At 40.7% G+C, this 21699-nt stretch overlaps 2 protein-coding genes across 2 annotated transcripts; one reads left to right on the forward strand and one right to left on the reverse strand.

Moving 5' to 3' along the window:
- Nucleotides 1-2354: 2354 nt before the first annotated feature.
- On the forward strand, nucleotides 2355-15083 carry LOC108670298 (flocculation protein FLO11-like). Its single transcript, XM_047882296.1, has 8 exons — nucleotides 2355-2392; nucleotides 4444-7690; nucleotides 8777-8956; nucleotides 10239-10425; nucleotides 11665-11846; nucleotides 12833-12961; nucleotides 13404-13515; nucleotides 13758-15083. The coding sequence occupies exons 1-8, from the start codon at nucleotides 2355-2357 to the stop codon at nucleotides 14027-14029; spliced, it is 4347 nt and encodes a 1448-aa protein (XP_047738252.1). The 3' UTR covers nucleotides 14030-15083.
- Nucleotides 15084-16963: 1880 nt separating this feature from the next.
- On the reverse strand, nucleotides 16964-21552 carry LOC108670301. Its single transcript, XM_047882295.1, has 6 exons — nucleotides 21337-21552; nucleotides 19863-19939; nucleotides 18958-19028; nucleotides 18416-18505; nucleotides 17723-17924; nucleotides 16964-17215 (listed from the first exon to the last, which is right to left on the reverse strand). Exons 1-6 carry the CDS (start codon nucleotides 21423-21425, stop codon nucleotides 16974-16976), a joined length of 771 nt encoding a protein of 256 aa, XP_047738251.1. The 5' UTR covers nucleotides 21426-21552; the 3' UTR covers nucleotides 16964-16973.
- Nucleotides 21553-21699: the final 147 nt, after the last annotated feature.

A 21699-nucleotide genomic window follows, 5' to 3' on the forward strand; every position in this document is an offset into this window, starting at 1 on the left:
TGGGACTTTGATTAATAAAAATGATGTTTGATCTCTGAATAGAGATCCAAAGTTTCCTTGATTTGATTTCTGAATAGAAAATCGTTGACGGTTTAACACTGACGTCGTGTGTGCTGACTGATGACCGTTTCCCCTATCACAGTTATGCGATGGAATAAAACTGTCGTCAGGTATGCCCCGTACCTTATAACATCAGAGTTAACAAGTAACTCCTCGCTGGAGAGGTCACCAAGTATAAGTCCTCGCTCCTGAGGTCACCGTCGGCATAACTGCGCTAGTCCATGAACTCGTCAGTTGTTTTTTGCGCCGTGGGTGCCTCCCTTGACACGACGATGTTACGGGCACGTCTTTGCTGCTGCATTCTTCATACTAATTATTGTTGCTGCAGCCGCAAGTTCTGTGATCGTGTATACGGTGCTGCATACTTCAAAAAATTGTTGCAGCACCCATATAAGTTCTGTGATCATGAATACGGTGCTGCATACTTCATATAATATATTGTAGCGGCAGTAATATCTGTTGCTGTATAATTAATGTTTAGCTCACTCTCGACAGTCTCGGGAATGGTTTCGACAATGTAGTTTCAGTGTAAATTGTACGTACCGTATCTAACTGATTTATTTAACTTTTATTGATACCTCGGAGAATAGAACGACGTTAAGTATAATCGACGGTCCCTGTTGAAGTCGCTTCAAACTTGAGTTTACACACAAGATTATCGAGCAATATTCAGGTTGTATTCAAAATTGTGTATAAATAGCGTAATCGACAAGCATTCAAAAGCGCAATGAAGCATTTAGTCGCCACTGAGTGAAAAGCATTCAGATGCGCTTAAACTCTCCGTAGAGCGAGTGTAAAGCCCTGGAAATCCTTACGATAGACGCAATTACGCAGAATCGGCGTCGTTTTACCGTAAGTTATTCGTCGGCCACCTATAGGCCACCGATAATATTTAGGAAAGGCTGTGTGCTCACAGACCTCACAAAGGCTCGTTAGGAGCGCGCGTTGTGAACCCTGCTGTATCCATCTACGCTAATCGCCTCAGCCACTCTATCAGCTCCATCATCAATCCCGGCTAGAAGGTTAACTACCTATTGGTCAATTAATTTCCGCCACCATGCAGTCAATATAATGGTTCATTGTATGTATTTGATGGAAGCTTCGAATACACAGGGAAAGGTGTTCGATTTTCTCCCCGGACATGTCCGCGTAATTTCGTCTCATTACTCGTACAGTTTGTGATGAAACGCTGGCCTCAGCGAGGATCTGGAAGGCCGTTTATTTATACAGCATTTTTTATTTCTAAGTAGTGTATTTTTCAAGTCAGCTTTCGAAACACGCTTTTGAAGTAAGCGTTGCAAAATTTTTTTTGATTTTTTACTCTATTAAATAAAATTACGTTTTTGTTCTCCGAGATTGCAGAGACGCTGCCTATTGAAAAAAATTAGAAATCTAGCGAGAATTGTAAACATTCACATGCTGAAAGTGAAAAGGGAATGTTTTTAAATGTGCGATCATATGCATGAACTGATGAATTGCATTCAAACGACGCAATGGAGATCTTGTTGCGTTAGAATACTCGCCTGCTCGAATTTGGCTTATTCGTGGCTTTTTCTGCTTATGTTGGTGCCCGTGTTTGATGTCACGTGACCGTGTTTTTTCGACATTTAATTTAATAGCGAAAGTAACTTCGTGTCTGCCCGTATTTACTGTCACGTTACCGTGTTTTCTTCAACGTTTAATTTAATAGAAAAAGTAACTGCGTGTCTGCCCGTGTTTGATGTCACGCTACGTGTTCACCTCGATTCCCATTTCATCGGAGAAAGTAACTGCTTGAGTGTCCGTGTTTCGATTAGATGAGACGCCACGCTATTCTCTCTGATGTCTCGTTGAATGATTGCCGTGTCAGTACAGGAAGTGCAACGCCATTCCATCTGCGATCGCGGTGCATGCACAGTGTTTGCTGTACAGTGATTGCCTTGCAATGTAGAGTTGACATTGACATGAGAATAAGCTAGGGGCCATAAGTGGGATTTAAGTACTACCAACCATCCTGTGGTGATCGGGTTTGTTGAGAGAACAATATTATTGACTTTGACGAAGTAAGTAGCAATCCTGTTCACATAAATTATAACAATAAAACCATCACATGTAAATGGTAAATTACTTGTTTGAAATGGCATTGTGGGAAGAAAGTCTCTTAATTTGTATTTTTAAAGTTTTTAATGAAGCAATTAACATTGTAATATTGTATAAATATTGTATTGTGAGGCCATACCGGAAGTCATGGGACTCGATCATGTACCCCGCGCGCCCCACTCCACGCTTAATTTGGCTCCGTCAAGAAAGCAATCATGGAGCGCGTCAAGCCTGGAGGTCGACTGTCATCCAGGTGTGCAAGACCTGGGTTTCAACGCCGTGCCATTGTCACTCATAATTTAAATAAATCGAGGTTGGTGGTATATATATACACTTACCGGGACATGCACGACCTGTAGTCATGCTCAGCTGACATGAGCTCGTATTTAAAATGAGCAAGCCGCTGCTTTATTTTTATTCAATAATATGAATTGCAAGCGCACAATTTTTGAGCCTATCGTCTTATGACTTAATGGTTTGATCACTTTCTGATTCTGGCAGAATAGATTTGGACTCCATGCAATATCGATACCGTATGTGCGTTACTAGACATGTGAAATCTTTAGCAATAAAATGATCGCATTTCAGAAATGAATCAGCATCATAACAAGTGGGGAGAACAAAATCAATTGGTCGTTGTCACCATAGCTTATTCTTAATCCGTACAACAGAATATGAATTGTTCCAGCTTGAAATGAGCATATCTCCTGCACACTGTACAACTTCTCGTAGAGCATTACTGTACAACTGCTCGTAGAGCAATACTGTACAACTGCTCGTAGAGCAGTACTGTACAACTGCTCGTAGAGCAGTACTGTACAACTGCTCGTAGAGCAGTACTGTACAACTTCTCGTAGAGCATTACTGTACAACTTCTCGTAGAGCAGTACTGTACAACTTCTCGTAGAGCAGTACTGTACAACTGCTCGTAGAGCAGTACTGTACAATTGCTCGTAGAGCAGTACTGTAGAACTGCTCGTAGAGCGGTACTTTATAACTGCTCGTCCTTATGAACTTGAATTCTGATTTGAATATCAGCTTCAGCGACGCACTTCTGAGGTGAACAGTAGACGTGTCACCGACGGCCTTCCAATGGCCGACGTTTGATTGTCTTTGATTTGCACAATATTTTCTGCAAGGTCCGAGTTATGGTGATAGTCAGTGAGATTAAATGAGCGACAACCAGGAGTTAATTTTCGCTTCTTCGCAGTTTTCGCATAGTTGGTCAATAAATTTGCATACACTGATGCGAGTATTATACCGAGGCTGACTCGCTCTCAAGGCTTCCTCGAAGAGCTCGCATTTCGTTTCCATGAATTAACACTCAAACTTGCTTATAAAGTATCTCTTACTTTGCCGCTATGTAATTATCGTATAATGTAGATCATTACAAGAAATATTCTTCCATGCGGGAGTTACTTCCTATGGGTGATGCTCAATTTGTTTTACGATAAGAAATGTTCATTATCAACTCCGTAGCCGGGATGCATTAACTCGGTCGCTATAAACTTGACGTTATGAGCTGTGGTCACGTCCCGACTCCTTGACCAGCGCAGCGCTCCCAGTTCACTTGTGTTACAATGTATCACTGCGGAATTTTAAATAATGAAGCGGAATTCATCGCTTGCATCTCATATGAAGATGATAGGATTTTCTAAAATTTTATTAATTCGGTTGGGAATCTTGCAGTGCTGTCGTTCATTTTATTCAATAAAGTATGATACGATATAAATGTGTTGCATCTCGGAAGTTTTCAACTTCACTGAAAATTTTATCTATGCTAATTAGCATATATAAGTGAATTGCATTTCAATAACCTAATATGTAGACATCAATATTATGCGTCATCTTAATTCTTGTTCGATCTTTCGTTGACCGTCGTGATACTTACGACTGCCATAGAGCTTACAATCATTTGGTATCTGTTGTATAACTTGTTACCATCGCAGAACTGCGACTATAATAGAACTCGCAATCATCGTTTAACTTGCGACCATTAATTGTTGTACTTACGACCATCATAGAACTCACCTCCACCGAAGACTTTTCGATCATCGAAGAACTTTTATATCCCAGGCGACACTAAAGTCTCGGACGTTCGCTCCAACAAAATTAGATTAAATTATTTTTTCCGTTTCATTCGAGTTTCCATTATTAGTAATGGAAAATAATAATTAATAATAAATAAATAATATTAATTCAATTAATGCACTTGAATTAGCTAATTTACATCAATGAATTTAATGATATATTCCGAAGATAATTCTTTCTTGCTTTACATTTATGTTACGTAATCGTTGTGAGATATGTTTTTTTTAACTTGGTTCATTTTTATTTTATAGGTTGCTGGTCGGCTGGTGGGAGAGCTGCCCGGTCCCCAGGTGTGACGACTCCCCACTTCGTCACATCAAACAAATTGGGGGAGAAATTCCAGTCCCCGAAGCCGGCCCACCCACCGGACTACGACTCCCTAATTGCCAAGGTCAGCGGGGATTTCGGCATCAAATCTGCCATCGTGAGGGCAGCAAAGCAGGATCCCGAATACAAGGGAGTCGAAACATTGGTCGTGCCCCTGTACATTCCTAAGGGCGCTGTGCCCATCAGACTTGCCAGGATACCCAGGAGTGGGGGTGACAATGCAAAACCTCAGCCCAGTGATCCGATAGGAGCGTTCAATCGGAGAACGCGACTATCGTCCATAACTAGCAAAAGACAAGGAGGACCTCGCAGAGGTTCTCACCCCACCCCACCTCCTAGTTACTTGCGAGGTTGGGGCCGTCGTATCCTGCCTAAAGCCGATGCGAGAATTGGCCTGCAGGGGGACTCTGAAGTCAGCGAGTCCCAGACATTGGACTTGCCTGAATTGATCAGATCCAAAAAGAATCAGAACAGTCGTATTGTGCACTTCGTCAAAACGACAGCCGCAGATGACCTCTCGAGCAGCACCGAGTCGACCCTAAGAACGAGTAGACCGTCCACTACAACGGAGGTCGTGCAAATATTACAATTAAGAAGAGGTTCAACCACGAAGCCTGTCCTTCCATCGGATGATATTTCTCCAAGTTCTGGTATCAATGGCGTGGAGAATACATCGCATTCACCGACCACAGACTTATTTTTTTCTAATACGTCCGTACGTATTCCAATATTTAATTTAAAATCGATCGCAAGTTCCTCCAGTTTTAGAACATCTGTGATCAATCATCAAGAAAACAATTCATCGTCCGCCGAGAAGACGACCGATCAATCTGATGTTAAACCTCAGCGACGGCCTCTTCCTTTGCCAAAACCTATGAAGGAAATTTTGCGAACCTCTTCGTCCGAATCATCGCCAGCCAGTCCTGCTGGCGAGGTCGACAAAAATACGAATACTTCAACGAACAGAAACATTTCTGAATCGTTGCTTGGCTGGCAAGCTGTCTCTACCAATGAACAATCAACAGAAGGTAGAGGCGAAACTCAAAATAAAGACAATGAGAAAACGCTTTCTAACGCTTCTAAGCGCCGTTTACCATTCCCCCTTCGAAGCCCAATTTCGAATCGTTCAAATCCTTTAAACGAAGAGAAGAATGAGAAAAGCAGAAGCTCGGAAATTTTTTCTAATTTTAGGCTACCAATTAACGAGACGAAATCGTCGCAGAATGTAAGTAGTACTGTTGAAATGATCCCAAGTTTAAACTCCTCTATTTTAAATTCATCCGGCGAGTTGAACTTGAAAAGCAGTTTTGAAATAAATACTGCGACATTAGACGGAAGTCAATCTTCGTCAGTGCCCATACCTGTACGAAGACGACGACCTTTAAGAACTAAAATCCTATTGCCAGATACCGAAAATCCACCGGGATTTCCTTCTTTATCTTCCATTTCGACTACCAAAGCCTCGACTCTTCCTTTAACTCGAAGACCCAACAGTTATTTCCAGTCAAACGCTTCCAATAATACAATCGAAATAATAAGTTCCACAACATATCCACCAGCTTCTAACATTCCTGGAAATTCATCTGCTCCGGTCGACGGAACTTCGAAAGCTGAGAAAGTCGACACCAACGCTAGCGTTCAATCGTCTGGTGTACGCAGAATTCATGACTTTTTCCGCATGTCTCTTGGACGGAACAAACAAGATAATATTAATGTAACGAGTTCAACAGAAACACCTTACAGGTATAATCCTTCTAAATTCCACTTGAGAACTACGTCTCGGCAACCCGGTATTGCATCCACGCTCGGGTGGCCACGACACAATGGAACCGATACATCAATTATTTCGCCTCCCCGGGCTTCTGCACTCACCACTCCGACTCCGTCTTTCAAAACTCCAGCAGATATTGTCTTGGCTGGCTTTTCTGATGTCATGAGGGCTTCCAGCAGTGTCAGTAAAGACAGGTTCCGAGAGATCACTTCTAACCTCGACAAACTCAACAAGCAATTGGCAGAACAGGGAATTTTGATCATCCATGCGGAAGTCGAAGGTAAGATAATTAAGTTGAGGAACCTTACCAGGAGCCGTAATGGAACCTCAATTGAAACGTATGCTCGGCCCACTATTTTAGACAGTTCAGACGATTACAAAGAAACTGAGCGTGAAAGTCAGCAAGATCAGTCACTTGCAGACGCAGGCGACTTGTCCACTACGACATTCATGCCGTCCGATAAATTAGAATATGAACTCGCATTGAAAGATGGTAATGAAGTGGAAAAAAATAATCGTCACTCCTTATCTTCTTATTATAACATCAATCTACGAGTCCCCAATGATTCGTTGAATGAAGTTTCTACGACAAAGCAAAATAAGAATCAAGGAGACACGACGAAAAAACCTGAATTGCAGTCGGAGGAAGCAAGGATTGGGACGGAAAAGCCAGAGAAATTTTCTTCGGAAACAGAGTATTTCAAAGCGACGGACTTGCGAAGCATTTCTGTCGAGGTAACGTCTACTGCACTTCCTCCAACGGAGCTAATTGACATGAACGCCGATCTACTGGTTCCCTCATCTTCCCCTCCTACCCCATCTTTGAGCTCTCGAATCCAGCAATCGAGTTCGCAGCCGACAACCAGGATCCCGCGCATTGACAATGTAGTAACTGAAGACGAGCCCAGCGAAGAGAATATAAAAAGCGGTGAAGAGCAGAACTTGCTCAGTGCACTTCTGAAGCCGAGAATAAGCAATCAAACTCCCCCGAGTATCGATGGGTTGTCTGAAAGCAAAGAATCGCTTTCAGGAGACGAAGAAATCGAAGATAAAGTGAACCACAAACAAGTTATGTTGATAGAAGAGCTCCTCTTTGACGAAGTCAAGACCGAAAATACCGCAGGAAGTACCTCCGTGTACACCGAAGACTCTGGCGGCACCAGTGAAGGTGCTGCTGGAAGTTCCTCCGTGTACCTCGTAGGCATGGTGGGTATATTCCCGCTGGCGCTGGTGGCGGCGTACGTGGTTCGGCGGTTCCTCAGAGGCGACGCGCATAAGAAGGCTTTGCCGGAGTCCGAAGAGCGGCCGGACGGCTTCACGCCGCCCACACACCACGTGCCGCGCTCTCATTCCATGCTGCCCGTGAGTCTTGTTTTAGGTGCCATTCCTTTCACATATTCAATTATGAGTTAGGTATTTATAATTCTTTTGTAGTAAAAATAAATACAGTAATTTAACAAAGCCGAGTTACAAATTAATTTGATTTAGCTACGTTATTCATAAGTTTAGCAAGCTGATGACGAATGGGAGGTAGATATGCTCAAGTTCCATTGAGTGTGATTCTAATTTTTTATGGGGCTAATATTAAGTGCGCCGATAATGTCATCTGTTATCAAGATTATTTGTTCTGTTAATATTTATAACTATCATTTATTAACAACTCCATTAAATTATCAGTATAATTGATTACTTAGTACCAAATATTGAACCATAGATGATAAATGGCGGTGTATAGCAGTCTTAGTTTTGTAGAATTTTCACATTAGTTGTGAGTTTTTAAATTGCTTGTTTATTCACGATTTCCAAATTTAGGACATGTCAGCCTCACAATCATTAAGACCCTTAAAAATGTTGCCAATAATGATGAGGAAGATAAACAAAGACTACACCAAATTATTATTTGAAAATAATTCAAATTTACTTACCATTTTAAACTAGACTCCTTAATGTTCAAATGTGATTCAGTGGAATTGGATATTTGACGAAGCTTGAGCTTTGTACTTAGGGGCTTCTCAAGCAATGAACTAACCAGACTTTAGATCAGTTTATTCGTTTATCAGTTTATCTATTGATTGGTTCATTCGTTTATTAGTTTATCCATTGAACAGTTTATTCGTTCATCATTTTTTCTATTGATCATTTTAATAGTTTATTAGTTTATCCATTGATCAGTTCATTCGTTTATCAGTTTATCTATCGATTAGTTTATTCGTTTATCAGTTTACCTATTGATCAGTTCAGTCGTTTATCAGTTTATCTATTGACCAGTTCATTTGTTTATCAGTTTATTTATTGATCAGTTAATTCGTATATCAGTTTATCCACTGAACAGTTCGGTATTCAGAGATGATAAGAAAGCGCAATTAGCACGCAGAAAAAATCTCAAGCTGATTATTTTGTTCTTTTGGGATTTTCGTCTCCGTAACCAAATTTTGGCTTCCCCTTTAGCCTCTGCCCGAGCTGAAGCTGACCAGTCCTTTATCCTCATCGACCCTCACCCTCCCCATGGGGAGCGACGTCGCCTCCAGCCACGGACTCCCCAACACACAGCCTTCCCCAACCCCGTGGGAGTTTAACCGATCCCAGCTCAAGATGGTGTCCATCTTAGGGGAAGGAAACTTTGGAGTGGTGAGCAGTAAATCCTGAAGGGAAACACAAGAAGCAAATTTTTGGGAGCTCTTGAAAAATTTGTCATATAGAATAAATATTCGATATTCTATAAATTCGATAAAATAAACGAAGCACAGCTCAGTGCGTGGAAAGAAATGTTGCCTATGTTTTTAATGAATTTATTCGGAGTAAATTTGACCTCCTGCTCAATGATTACGAAAAATTATGGAATAATTTGGATAAATCGCTTGAGCTTTACCAAATATTTGAGGCTGCAATGTACCTGTCGCTGTAAAAGTCACGATCTAGTGAAATTGTCATAGTTCTTTACTATAGTTATTCTTCCATAGCTTTGTTACAACTCTTTGCAATGGGTTTATGCATCCCAATCATGATGAAAGCCGAATTAAAGTCACAATATATCTCTCCACCATCTAGCTCTTTATCCATATTCAGCTATATAATTAAAATATTGATGAATTATTCATCCGTTGGTGGAGTTTTTATTTAATTATGGAGTATTCACCGTATTATTATGAATATGATTAAAAAATAATCCTTCACCAATAATATTTGTCACAACCTAAATATTTAACGAGCAAAATATTTCGGTGTTGAAGTGAACCCTCGCTCCGAGTTCAGCGCCTGCTTAGCTTAATTGAGTGAGGCTGGCGCGTGACAGCTTGAAAGTTTTACGCGCATGATTGCTCGCTATGAGCACGAAATTGTTTCCGTGAGAACAATTCATTCCTTTCAGCCTGCGCATAGTTCACTTGTATTTCACGCATGTGTGTTTCAGTCTACGTTATTTTACACGCTCTACTGGTAGAATACGTGCTTCATCTGTAGTGTGTTGGAGAGATATTTTTGCTGAAACTTAATCTGTTCATTCGATTATCATCTCGCTTATAAAAACAACTCGATCGGATTTTTCCCGTAACTCAGCCACGTAGTGCTCCAAAAATTGTACGACTCGTAATTTCGTTTCAAACCTTCATTTCGTAGATTTGCTTTGAATGAGTCTTGCTGTGTTCACAGAAATCAAGATACAATTTTGAATTTTTGGATTTTGAATGTTGTTTTGTATTTTTGTATAAATATTTCAAGTTTTATATCTTTTTAAGCGTTCGTTAATGCGGGAGTTTTCTAAGTCAGATATATATTGATGAAAGCCTCAACTAGAACGCAGAACCAACGGGCTACTGTTGTTTGTTTAGAAAAGTCATTAGTTAAATCGAGGTTTCATCAAGTTATATTGATTGCTGTAATTATTATTAATATGAGGCGTGTCCATATGAAGGTGTGGAAGGCAGAGGCCCGTGGGTTCTGCGACTACGCTGCAGGAGGCGTCCTGGTGGCAGTCAAGCGCGTCAAGGAAGGAGCGGGGGCGAAGGAGAAGCAGGATCTCCTCAGGGAGCTGAGCGTCATGCAGCTCCTCGGCCCCCATCCCAACGTCGTGTCCCTGCTCGGCTGCTGCACCCAGAACGGTTCGTTCACTTAAATTTTGTAGTCCAATTTGTCTTTGTTGGGCTGCTGCACCCAAAACGGTTCGTTCACTTTAATTTTGTGATCCAATTTGTCTTTGTTGGGCTGCTGCACCCAAAACGGTTCGTTCACTTAAATTTTGAAGAACGGTTCGTTCACTTAAATTTGTGGTCCATTTTGAAATTTTGTGGTCCAATTTGTCCCTGCTGGGTTGCTACAGCCAGAAAATTTCGTCCATTTTAATTTTGTGGTCCAATTTGTCCCTGCTGAGTTGGTGCAGCCAGAAAATTTCGTCCATTTTAATTTTGTAGTCCAATTTGTCCCTGCTGAGTTGCTGCAGTTAGAAAATTATGTCCATTTTAATTTTGTGGTCCAATTCGCCCTTGCCTGTCTGCTGCACCCAGAACGGTTCATCCATTCAAATTTTTGGAATCCAATTCGTCCCTGCTGGGCTGTTGCGCCTGGAACGGTTCGTTCACTTAAATTTTGTAGTCCAATTTGTCCCTGCTGGTCTGCACCCGTGCAGAACGGTTCGTCCATTCTAGTCGTGTCCATTTGTCGTGAATTTGTTTCAGCTTCAAGACAGTTTTACTGCAAAATAATTGCCCACTATAATTTCTAGTTTTTCTGTAGTGCGTTAACTTCAACTTCAATACAATAGAAAGAAATAGAAAGACAAAATGTTGGTTCACTCTAATTTTGGTTCCCACTATATAATTATAATTCGAATTGCCCACTATAATTTCGAGTTTGTCAGTAGTGCGTTAACTTCAACTGCAATACAATAGAAAGAAATAGAAAGATAAAATGTTGGTTCACTCTAATTTTGGTGCTTTAAATCGGTTCCAAATGATATGGAAAATTGTCAGCTCTATCAATAAATTAAAAGTTCAGGTTGCAAAATGATAAATTTGGTACAACTTATTCAAGTTTATCATGAGAGTAGATCAGTTTAACTGGTCGTTACCAAGTCTTCTAATTCACTATTTTTGAGGAATTGATTTTTATTTTTCAAACCACGGTAACATTTGCATCATTCCTTCTAACGAGCTACTGAGAGCATTTTTATTATCGAGTATTCATGACTTACTCAATACTCATGATAAAGACCATTATATTAGCTTGCAGTCATGACTTTGTCATGCTCACTTAGAGCTTAATTATAAATGGCAGGGCCGCACTCGGTCACAGTGACCGCTGCCGCTCCGCCAAGACGTAAAAGTTTGGCATTTATTTAACAGAGCCGCACTTGGTGATCATGGAATACGTGATGTTCGGCAAGCTGCTGACGTTCCTACGCGACCACCGCACGCGTCACAATTACTTCAACTTCTCGTCAGACACGGCGGCTCTCACGTCACGCGACCTTACGCGCTTTGCTTGCCAGGTCGCCACAGGCTGCGACTACTTACAGTCTAGAGGGGTCAGTGCTCTAGCTATCTCATCAACCTTAATTGTCTACTACCTAGGTACTTATCAACTACCATTAACTACTTACAGTCTAGAATGGTCAGTGCTCTAGCTTGCTATCTCATCAACCTTAATTATCAACTACCATTAACTACCTATAGTCTAGAGAGGTGAGTGCTCTAGCTAGTTCATCAACCTTAATTATCAACTACCTACACTCTAGACATAAGTTTTGACAACTACCTACACCTTGTCAAACTTATAACTACCTACAGTCTAGAGTGGTCAGTGCTCGAACTACCGAATCGAACTTATGTCGACAAATAAATTTACTTTTTTGTCTATTCTAATCGCCTGAGAAGGAGAGTTGCCGTCAGAAATCAGAGATTAACACTCATTCACCACCATTATTCACATTTAAAAAGAGTTTTCGAAGCTTTCTATTCGTACCGGAATGCCAGTTAATGAGATTTTACAGCAATAGACAAATGGCTAAGCCTATTGCATAAAAGTTTCCTACAAAAGACGCATGTGTTTTCTAACTTATCATCATGTGAATCTGGTCTTCTAATAATAATGATAATAATTTACTGTCATGTGTAAGCGTATGTGGAACGCAGGATGAGGCGCATCATCTAAAGTTCTGTTCAGTTCAGGACACCTTCTTCCGCCGTGTTTTCATCTACTTAAAAGAGATTTTACAGCTACATTTTATTCACAACGATGTTTTTAATTTCTGCTCGGAAATTCTTAGCTCAAATACACTTACTTTGATTCCATTTTGGTTACTTTGAGAAGATATTCGATTCGATCTTGTCACATTCCGAAAACAACCATCGTAAATCTATATTGATTAACATCAAAATATATCAAAATGTCTAAAATATTATAAGGTAGACTAACTCAAATTGTTGAATAACCTCAAGCCGCCTATGTACTTACATGGTCGAGATTAATGTGTTGGTGACTTTATTCAATATGCTGCTATTGTTCATGCAGGTTATCCACCGGGACTTGGCGGCTCGCAATATCCTGGTGGATCACAACAAAGTCTGCAAGATCGCTGACTTCGGCATGGCGCGGTGCATCCAGGATATTGGCTCCGACATCTACGAGCAGAAGAGCAAGGCGAGTGGCCGTAGCTGGATTACCTCTGATGATGATCCTAAATTAAATAAAGTTTTAAATCAAAAGCCTGTCAGCACTTATATATTTTATGTTTTCTGGATATTCGCAAACATGGAAAAAGAGATCTCCATATTTATATTTAATTTTTTTGCTGCGTTATAAACGAGTAAAGCTTGAACATTGATATTAAAGCAAGTCATTAAATTTGGAATACGAAAAAAAGGTGAATAAATCTTAAAATTTAACTTTTTATGTCCTTGCTTCTTCCAAGTTGACATCGATGAAAGAGATTTTATACAAGTTTAAATCTATATTGTCTTGTTTTAGTATACGAAATCGCTGCACAAGTTGATCGCTGTGTTGAGCCTTATTAAAAATGAGTTCCGTTGTACTAAACAAATAGACAAGTTGATAGCTTGGTAATGTGATAACTTGATAACAGGGGGCGCTACCAATCCGCTGGATGGCCCCTGAGAGTCTCTACATGAACATATTCACTCACAAGAGCGACGTGTGGAGCTTCGGCATCTTGTGTTGGGAGATCGTCACCTTGGGTACGTAAATCATAAAAATATTCCATTCGGTTATTATGGTCGGTAGGAATGATGTGCATACAATACGTGGTACTTCTCGTGAAAACCGTCGTGACATTCCGTACACCGTTTGTTTGGTTCAGTTAATACCGTGCACGAACGAGGAAATGTTGTATTCAATATAAAATAGCGACATATATATTAGCGGAATAAATAACTCAAATGATTATTTTACAGCTAAGAAAATTTTGAATAATGTGCAGGAGCGACTCCATACCCCGGGTTGACAGCCAGAGAAGTGATGAGGCAGGTCACAGAAGGCTACAGACTGGAGCGCCCCGACCACTGCAAGCCAGAGCTGTACCGCCTACTGGCAACCTGCTGGCAACAAGATCTCAACAAGCGACCAACCTTCCATCACCTCAAGATCGAGCTGAGCACATTGTTGGAACACCAAACAGGATACATCGACCTCGAGAACTTCCCCGAGGACGACTATTTCTCCATGCAACACAACAACGACGAGAAGCTCTGATCGAATCGAGAGGGCTGTAAGTAAACGAACGAAGAGCGTAAACTGCGTAATTTTCGAGTGCGTAATCGGATCGACACAAGTCAAAATATCAGCCGTCTGAAGAATACTTTTTACCGCCAAACGAACAGACAAATATCATTTTATCGTAATTTTAAAAATGGACTTTTTTCCGTCCGCAAAGAAATCAAATATTATTTTCTCAGACGAACATACGTCGTATTTTGGAATAAGTAAAACCTGTATTTTTTCATTTTCTTAAGCAAGCGAGATAATATTGTATCATTATAGCTCAGATAAAATATCAGTCTTCAAATTATCTGGCAGGACACCAGCGGATCAACGTTAGTATTAAGCAATACGCCACAGTTTACGAACATATTAAATGAAGTGAGACCAGCGCGCTACTGCGCTAGGTGACGAGTGTGGCGAGTTATGTTGTGTACAACGAACATCTCGATGCGAAACGAATCATTTTAGTCATACTTTTATGTTTATTATTAAACTCAGTAATTAATTTGAGTTATTTTTATAGTTGATGTTGAAACCGAATGGTTTTGTCGAATGAGTTTAACGACTGCGTTGCAAGCTTTTGTTATTTTTTAGGCATTGCCTGCTTTTTTGTTCGCTTCGATTTATGCATCGTGTGGTCAAGTGAACAGATTTTTATTCATTATTTTACAGTAGCGAATTCGGATTTTGCGTCGTCTCGAGAACCACAGGACTAATAGCATGATCAATAATCTCACTAAAATTGATAATAAAAATATTACAAGACAAAGTTCGAGCAGTTGGACAAATTTCCTGAAGTTCTCTCGACAAGAAAGACTCGTGATACACTAGGTGCAAAACAGCGCTGTGAGCAATCATGTCTCTGTGCTCTTATTTAGGCTCGAAACCTACAAATTCTCTTCCAATAGCAAGCGCTTGCCATCGATCCGATCATCAGTTTGACATATTTAATTTCTTACCCAAGAGGTGGACGTGAAATTACACGAGTCTACGGGTTAACACGTTGACTACGATTGCTTCATCTTGTACTATTATTTCATTTTTTGTACTTTTTTTAAACAGGGTTGCCAGACGGTCATTTTTTCCGGACAAATTCCGTGATTTAGTTTTTCTCAATTGCGTGGCTTTTTTGGCCGGCTAAAATTTATGATAGGGGTACTTCCTAATTAAATTTTAAATAGTGCAAAAATAAAATAAATGGAATTTTTATAGCAGAACCTACAAATAAACTAGTATATTTTGAAAAATCGGCCTTTTTTGGCCTTTTTCATTCTCGGATTTGGCCAATTTTAGGCAACCTGAATTATGTACCACTCCGTCCTGGAGAAATACATTTCGTGGTACGCATATGTACCACTTCGTAGTCAACGTGTTAAATTACCGACTGCCACTCCGTTCGCCTTCAAACACGAGCACGATTACCGAGGCTGACAAAAATGCAAGTAAAATGCTTATGTTCAAGACAATAGGGATTATTCGCCAGTGATTTGTTTCTATTATACTTAATTGGCATTTTTATACTTTGTAGGCATGAGATTCATTCTTCCACAGCTCAGGAGTCCTTCAGCACATTTGTGGTTGCTAGGACCTCTGAATTGCTGACCAGTTTGTCCCGCGCCTAACAAATAAAATTGAGCAAATTCATGCTTGGATATATCTTGCAATTTTCGTAGTTCAATATATCTAGATAAGTTTCCGATTATTTCATCTTTCCCAGTATTGTGTCACAAAAACTTCTCTGCATCCCCATCGGCTTTAGGTTTTCGCCTCTAGGATACGATGCTTTTACATCTTCCATTATCGCCTCTATCTCATTATCACTCACATTATGTCGCCATTTTTAACTTGACATTTCATGGTTGTCGCCAATAAATTTTTAATTGAGTATTTATAAGATTTATTTAGAGATTGTATTGTGAATGCTTTATTTTTGTCAATACACCCAAAGAAATTATCGGGCCAATCGGGCCAGAGTTAAGCACTCGCTGGGGAGATAACAACGCTGCTTTTGAACGCGATGCATTTAAGTGAGTCAGCCTGACTCATTCAGGGGCATACTTTACCCCCCCCATTCGCAGCATGAGCCACGAGTCAGAAGTCAAATGAAGATTTGAAGTGAGTCAAAGATATGAACTTAAGTGCATTGCTTTTTAAGCAGCGGTGGACTCTCCCAAGTGAGTCTTTCTGACCCACTCTTCTAGAGCACTTCCCGCCCTGCAATATTTATCTCCTTGTACATTTCTTGACTCGTCGGTTAATCGCACTGCAGCTACGCTTGTACATAATTCTGTATATATATATATTGTTGGCGATTATTAAGGCTTTGTTAATTATTCTGAAATACTCGAGTAAATGCCGGGAAATTCCTTCGTAAAGTTGAACAAGGAAATACTCAAGTTTGTCTATTATTGTGATAAGATTAAGCGGATAACCGCACATAGCCGCCGAGTCTCGTTAGCAATTTTAAGATTATTTAAACAATATTATACTGATGTGAAAATTTTCATTTCAGATCGAACTACTAGGATTATTTAAAAGTTTTATAAAAGTTGGGTCTTTTCTGTTGCAAATTTGTATATTGTTGAATAAAATTTTTGGCCGACAATGAGGGGAATTTTTTTTATCATTTAAACCATGAATGAATTATTCCTAGCATTATTTTCGTGCCAAAGTTGAATTGAAAAATGTTAATCGATTTCCAGAAACATGATATGGATTATTTCACAGTTCGACAATTTTATGGCCACCTATGAATGAGTTGAATACAGCGAACTATTGTAGTCTATATTAGTCACAGCAGACGGTTATCGCGGCTGGCGGTTAACGTCAGGGTTTACGGTTAACGTGCGGTTTACGTCTTGCAACAGCGTTAATCGTGCCGTTTGCGAGTACAAACCTAGCTCATAGTAAAGAAAATAAACATGCTTCGCAAGTTTCAGATATAATTAAAAGGAACTTGTATGGAGGCGCCCTTACGCGGGGTGCCCGCCTGCTGCTCAGTGTTCAAGCCTGCGCTTCTGTTGCTGCTCGCCGCCGAGAGCTTCCTCCAGGCTTGGTGGGAGCGCAGCGCCCGGCGCAGGTCTCCAGCCACGGCGGAGACGTCGTAGGGGGAGACGGTCTCTGTGTAGACGACGTAGGTCACGCAGGGCAGCTGCTGCAGCGTGCACGCCGTTAATACTGTCAACGAAAACTCCTATTATTATATTGACATTGAGGAGATGAGAGAAATGATAACAATGAAGAATAGTGAGAGCAGAGTGCGGTGTTAATAAAGTTAAGCGACTGAAAGATGATATTAATAATAATAATAACAATATGACAATAGCAGTGTCACTATTAAAGACCTATCGTATATTTTAAACATCGCGAAATTTTCTCTGCTTTCTGCGGGTCTCAAACACGCAACTCACTGCTCCCATACCACAGTGCTTAACCGCCCGTCCACCACTTCTGGTTTTCGACCAAATTTACTCAACTTTTCACTGGCTGCTGGGATTGAATCCACAACTCACTGTATTGCTCTGAATTTTGTATGACCCGTACCTGCAGCACATGACCCGTACCTGCAGCACATGACCCGTACCTGCAGCACATGACCCGTACCTGCAGCACATGACCCGTACCTGCAGCACCATGACCCGTACCTGCAGCACATGACCCGTACCTGCAGCACATGACCCGTACCTGCAGCAGGCACGGAGTCCACAAAAGCAGGTCGTGGCAGGCGGCCTACAGACGATGGAGGCAGGCGGTCGGCAGCAGGCGAAGTAAGGCACCGCAACGCCTCGCTGCTCTCACTAAACTCGCCTGTGGCAGCTCTCAGTTTGCAGATGTGTTCTGTTGTGAGCACAACGCAGCTGCTGTCTCCACTGCAGCGCTGCAGCAGCTGCGCGAATAATTGTTGACCGAAATACACATCAGCTACAGCTATAAACACCAGCACTTTACAGCTGCAAATATCTCAGTACTACTGCTAATAACACCAGCAATTTAAAGCTCCCATTACCGGGAAAAGTAAGATCGATTTGAAATACATTAGAAACTATCGATTTGAAATCTATGATAACTTCTTTATTTCTAGCGTCTATCCTGACCGAGTTTGTCATCGTATATCTGACAATAAATTATGGAAGAGCAGGCCATTATTAATTTATGATTAATTAAGCAACACTGAAAACTAATTAGCAAGATCTCGGTATAGATGTTATCAATTAAAAAAATAAGTAACTCATATTGTCACAACAGTGACACACTTTCTGCATGTAGCACTGATCCGTCCTATTGTCGGTTCAGACTGGGTTTAGATGGCCTATAGAGCAAATAGTGCGTCGATATTTTGACAAAGTCTTGTTCATTTATTTGAGTGTAGAGTGCAACCTGCTGCGCGAGACTGAAGGCGGGGGCGGCGTCCCGTAGAGGGGGGCACAGCGCCAGCAGGAGGCCGGGGCTCTGAAACACATCCGCTACCTGCACATTATACCTCGATATTTTATTGTACTTAGTGGGTACATATTAAGAATATTTTGGTATCTAAAGTATTCCTATATATGCCTTAGTACTAGAGTATGGCATATACTTTGTTATCTGAAGTATTCCTATACCTATGCCCTAGTAATAGACTAGGAATACTTTGGTATCTAAAGTATTCCTATACATATGCCCTAGTATTAGACTAGGAATACTTTGGTATCTAAAGTATTCCTATATATGCCTTAGTACTAGACTATGGCATATACCTGTCTCTTATACACATCTAGATGTGTATAAGAGACAGATTTACTATAACCGCTATATTTATTATAACCGCTATATTTATTATAACCGCTATATTTATTATAACCGCTATATTTATTATAACCGCTATATATAACACGCATGAATAGCATGCATAACTCACGTACAACAGCTGAGCATCTCACCTCCAGAGGTCCGACACAGAAGCGGCCGCACAGCTGGAAGCCGCTCGCCGGCAGCAGACCGCGGCAGAACTCTGTAGAAATTTAGATTTAATTTCTTATACTCGTTCACATTCATTCCTCATACTCGTTCGCATTCATTCCTCATACTCGTTCGCATTCATTCCTCATACTCGTTCGCATTCATTTCTCATACTCGTTCACATTCATTCCTCATTCTCGTTCACATTCGTTCCTCATAACGTACTCGTTCACATTCATTCCTCATACTCGTGCACATTCTTTCGTCATACTCGTTCACATTCATCCCTTAAATTCGTTCACATTCATTTCACCTCCTCATTCAGAGAATTTTCACAAAATTCGGAAACACATCAACTAGACCCAGGGGTCGATTGCTGCATAGGCCCGACAAGTCAGAACTTCATTGCTTTACTTTACTAATTAAAATATATGTATATATGAATCATTTAGGTGAATAACAAAGTGAATGCAGCAGAGTACTATGAATAATGAATAATGAACGCAGCTTGGCAAATCTTCAGTCACAAACTTGCAGACAGAATATTTCGATGGATATCATATGTGGTGGATTAGAAAGTGGATTCCCAACCAAACGCTTTCAACACAAAAGAATTAATAACACAATTGTATTTTGTTAGAATAATGAACGAATATAATAATGATTTGAATACAACGCGTCAAAGGCAACGTAATCAGGATTAATTAATTTATTCCGGTTATGCCTTTGTCCAAGAATGACTAGTAGACGATAAATTTTATTGAAACATAATATAATAAGAAATAAAGTAGAAAGTAATATTAATCGTATAATAATAATAATAATAATAATAATAATAATAATAATAATAATAATAATAAACACGACGACAAGAATGTCAGCCTACCGACGCTGAGGCTGCCGTAGGCCAGCAGGAGGGAAGAGGCAGGCTGCTCACAGGACATCAGCGACGTGTACACCAGCCTGCACATACAGGCCTTCATGTCACGGCTTGGTACGGACACATGGCATGACGAAACATGTACGGACACATGGCATGACGAAATGGCATTACGAAACATGTACGGTAACATGGCAAGACGGAACATGTACGGACACATGGCATGATGAAATGGAACATGGCATGACGGAACATGTACGGAAACATGGCATGACGGAACATGTACGGAAACATGGCATGAAGGAAGATGTACGGAAACATGGCATGACGGAATATGTACGGAAACATGGCATGACGGAAGATGTACGGAAACATGGCATGACGGAACATGTAAGGAAACATGGCATAGCGAAATTAGTACGGAAACTTAGTACGGAAAATGGCATCGAAACATGGCAGGTGCAATGCTTCTGTAGAAATGCATACATATCGCGTTTAATGTAAGGCTTTATACAGGCATAAAACAATATGTCTGCATGAAACTTACAAATCATTATAGAATTGCTATTATTGACTTATTTGAGTATTCCTAATCTTGAGTGAGTAAAACTTAACAAGTTTGACACGGGACAAGAATCTATAATAATGAACTATTATTAGAATTAGTGAGTTATATTCGAACGTATCCACTCTCTAGTGCTAAGGAAGTACGTCACTATTTGGAAAAAATTACCCTTTCAGTTATCTGAGATACGTTCCATGCGCTGGTCAATTAAAACTCATCATCTGTGAATAGACTGTGATACTCAGCCAAGTTGCCTTTAATCGTATAATAGATTGAGCTATGAGTTCAAACAGTATGTTTACGTTGGTCAAAACAATTTCAGATACAAAATTCATAATTATTCACAGCTTGAATAAACTAAACAACATTTGGGAATTGTAACGAATTGGCTACTCGCAGATGTGAAGTTTATGACCATCGTGTGACACAGGAACACCGCAAGAATTATATAGTTTCAATGGAACTGTGAAAAATTCGGGTGGATAGCTAGAGGTCAGCATAACCCAAGTCCACAGTGCGATTCATATACCTTCCCGGGCGTAACGCAGCCGGGCATCTTCACGGCTTTTGACACAAAGCGCCCACCACAACAGCGCCGTTCAGTCACAGGCCGCAGCGCATACAGGCCGGAGCACAACTGGCCGGGGCGCAACAGGCCCTACCTCAACAGTTACTCCTAACCTAACCTGCACCGCCTGTTGCGCTCCGGCGCTGTGAAGCAGTGGCTGTGTTGTGCAAAGCGGAATTACTGTTAGCCGGAGTTACCCACAGCTCATTGATCTGAGGCTATGTGTAGATATTGCATGCTGATGGTTGGCGTTGGGCCCAGGGCCTGTTTACGAGTCAATTTTGTTACGCACGGCTGCGCTCCCAAAAATTCACGACGAAACCGCAACTATAAACTCCATAACTTACGGTGGTGATTGCGTTTCCTCATCATCGTCGTCCACATCGTCGAGGAAGGCCCGTGACGAGTAGAACTTGAGGTCCCCGAATGAACACATGAGAGCAACAGCTCTTGATTCCTGGCTTGTATAATACACTCAAAGGAGACGCAGCTATGATGATATTATTACAGATATTTGCATTCATATGATGGTGGGCTAGTTGACGCGATAAAATATCTTTCTGCAGTAAGAATAATCGTTATAATGCTATAAGTTCATTTTGATACTTTTTACGAAAGATCTCCATCTTCCGCATGCCCTGCAAACGTCAGGTCTAATCTAGTATTCTTTAATGTATTTTCATAGAAGCATTTACACCATGGACATAGCA

This window comes from Hyalella azteca, unplaced genomic scaffold, assembly GCF_000764305.2.
Source record: "Hyalella azteca isolate HAZT.00-mixed unplaced genomic scaffold, Hazt_2.0.2 contig10111, whole genome shotgun sequence".
NCBI lineage: Eukaryota > Metazoa > Arthropoda > Malacostraca > Amphipoda > Hyalellidae > Hyalella > Hyalella azteca.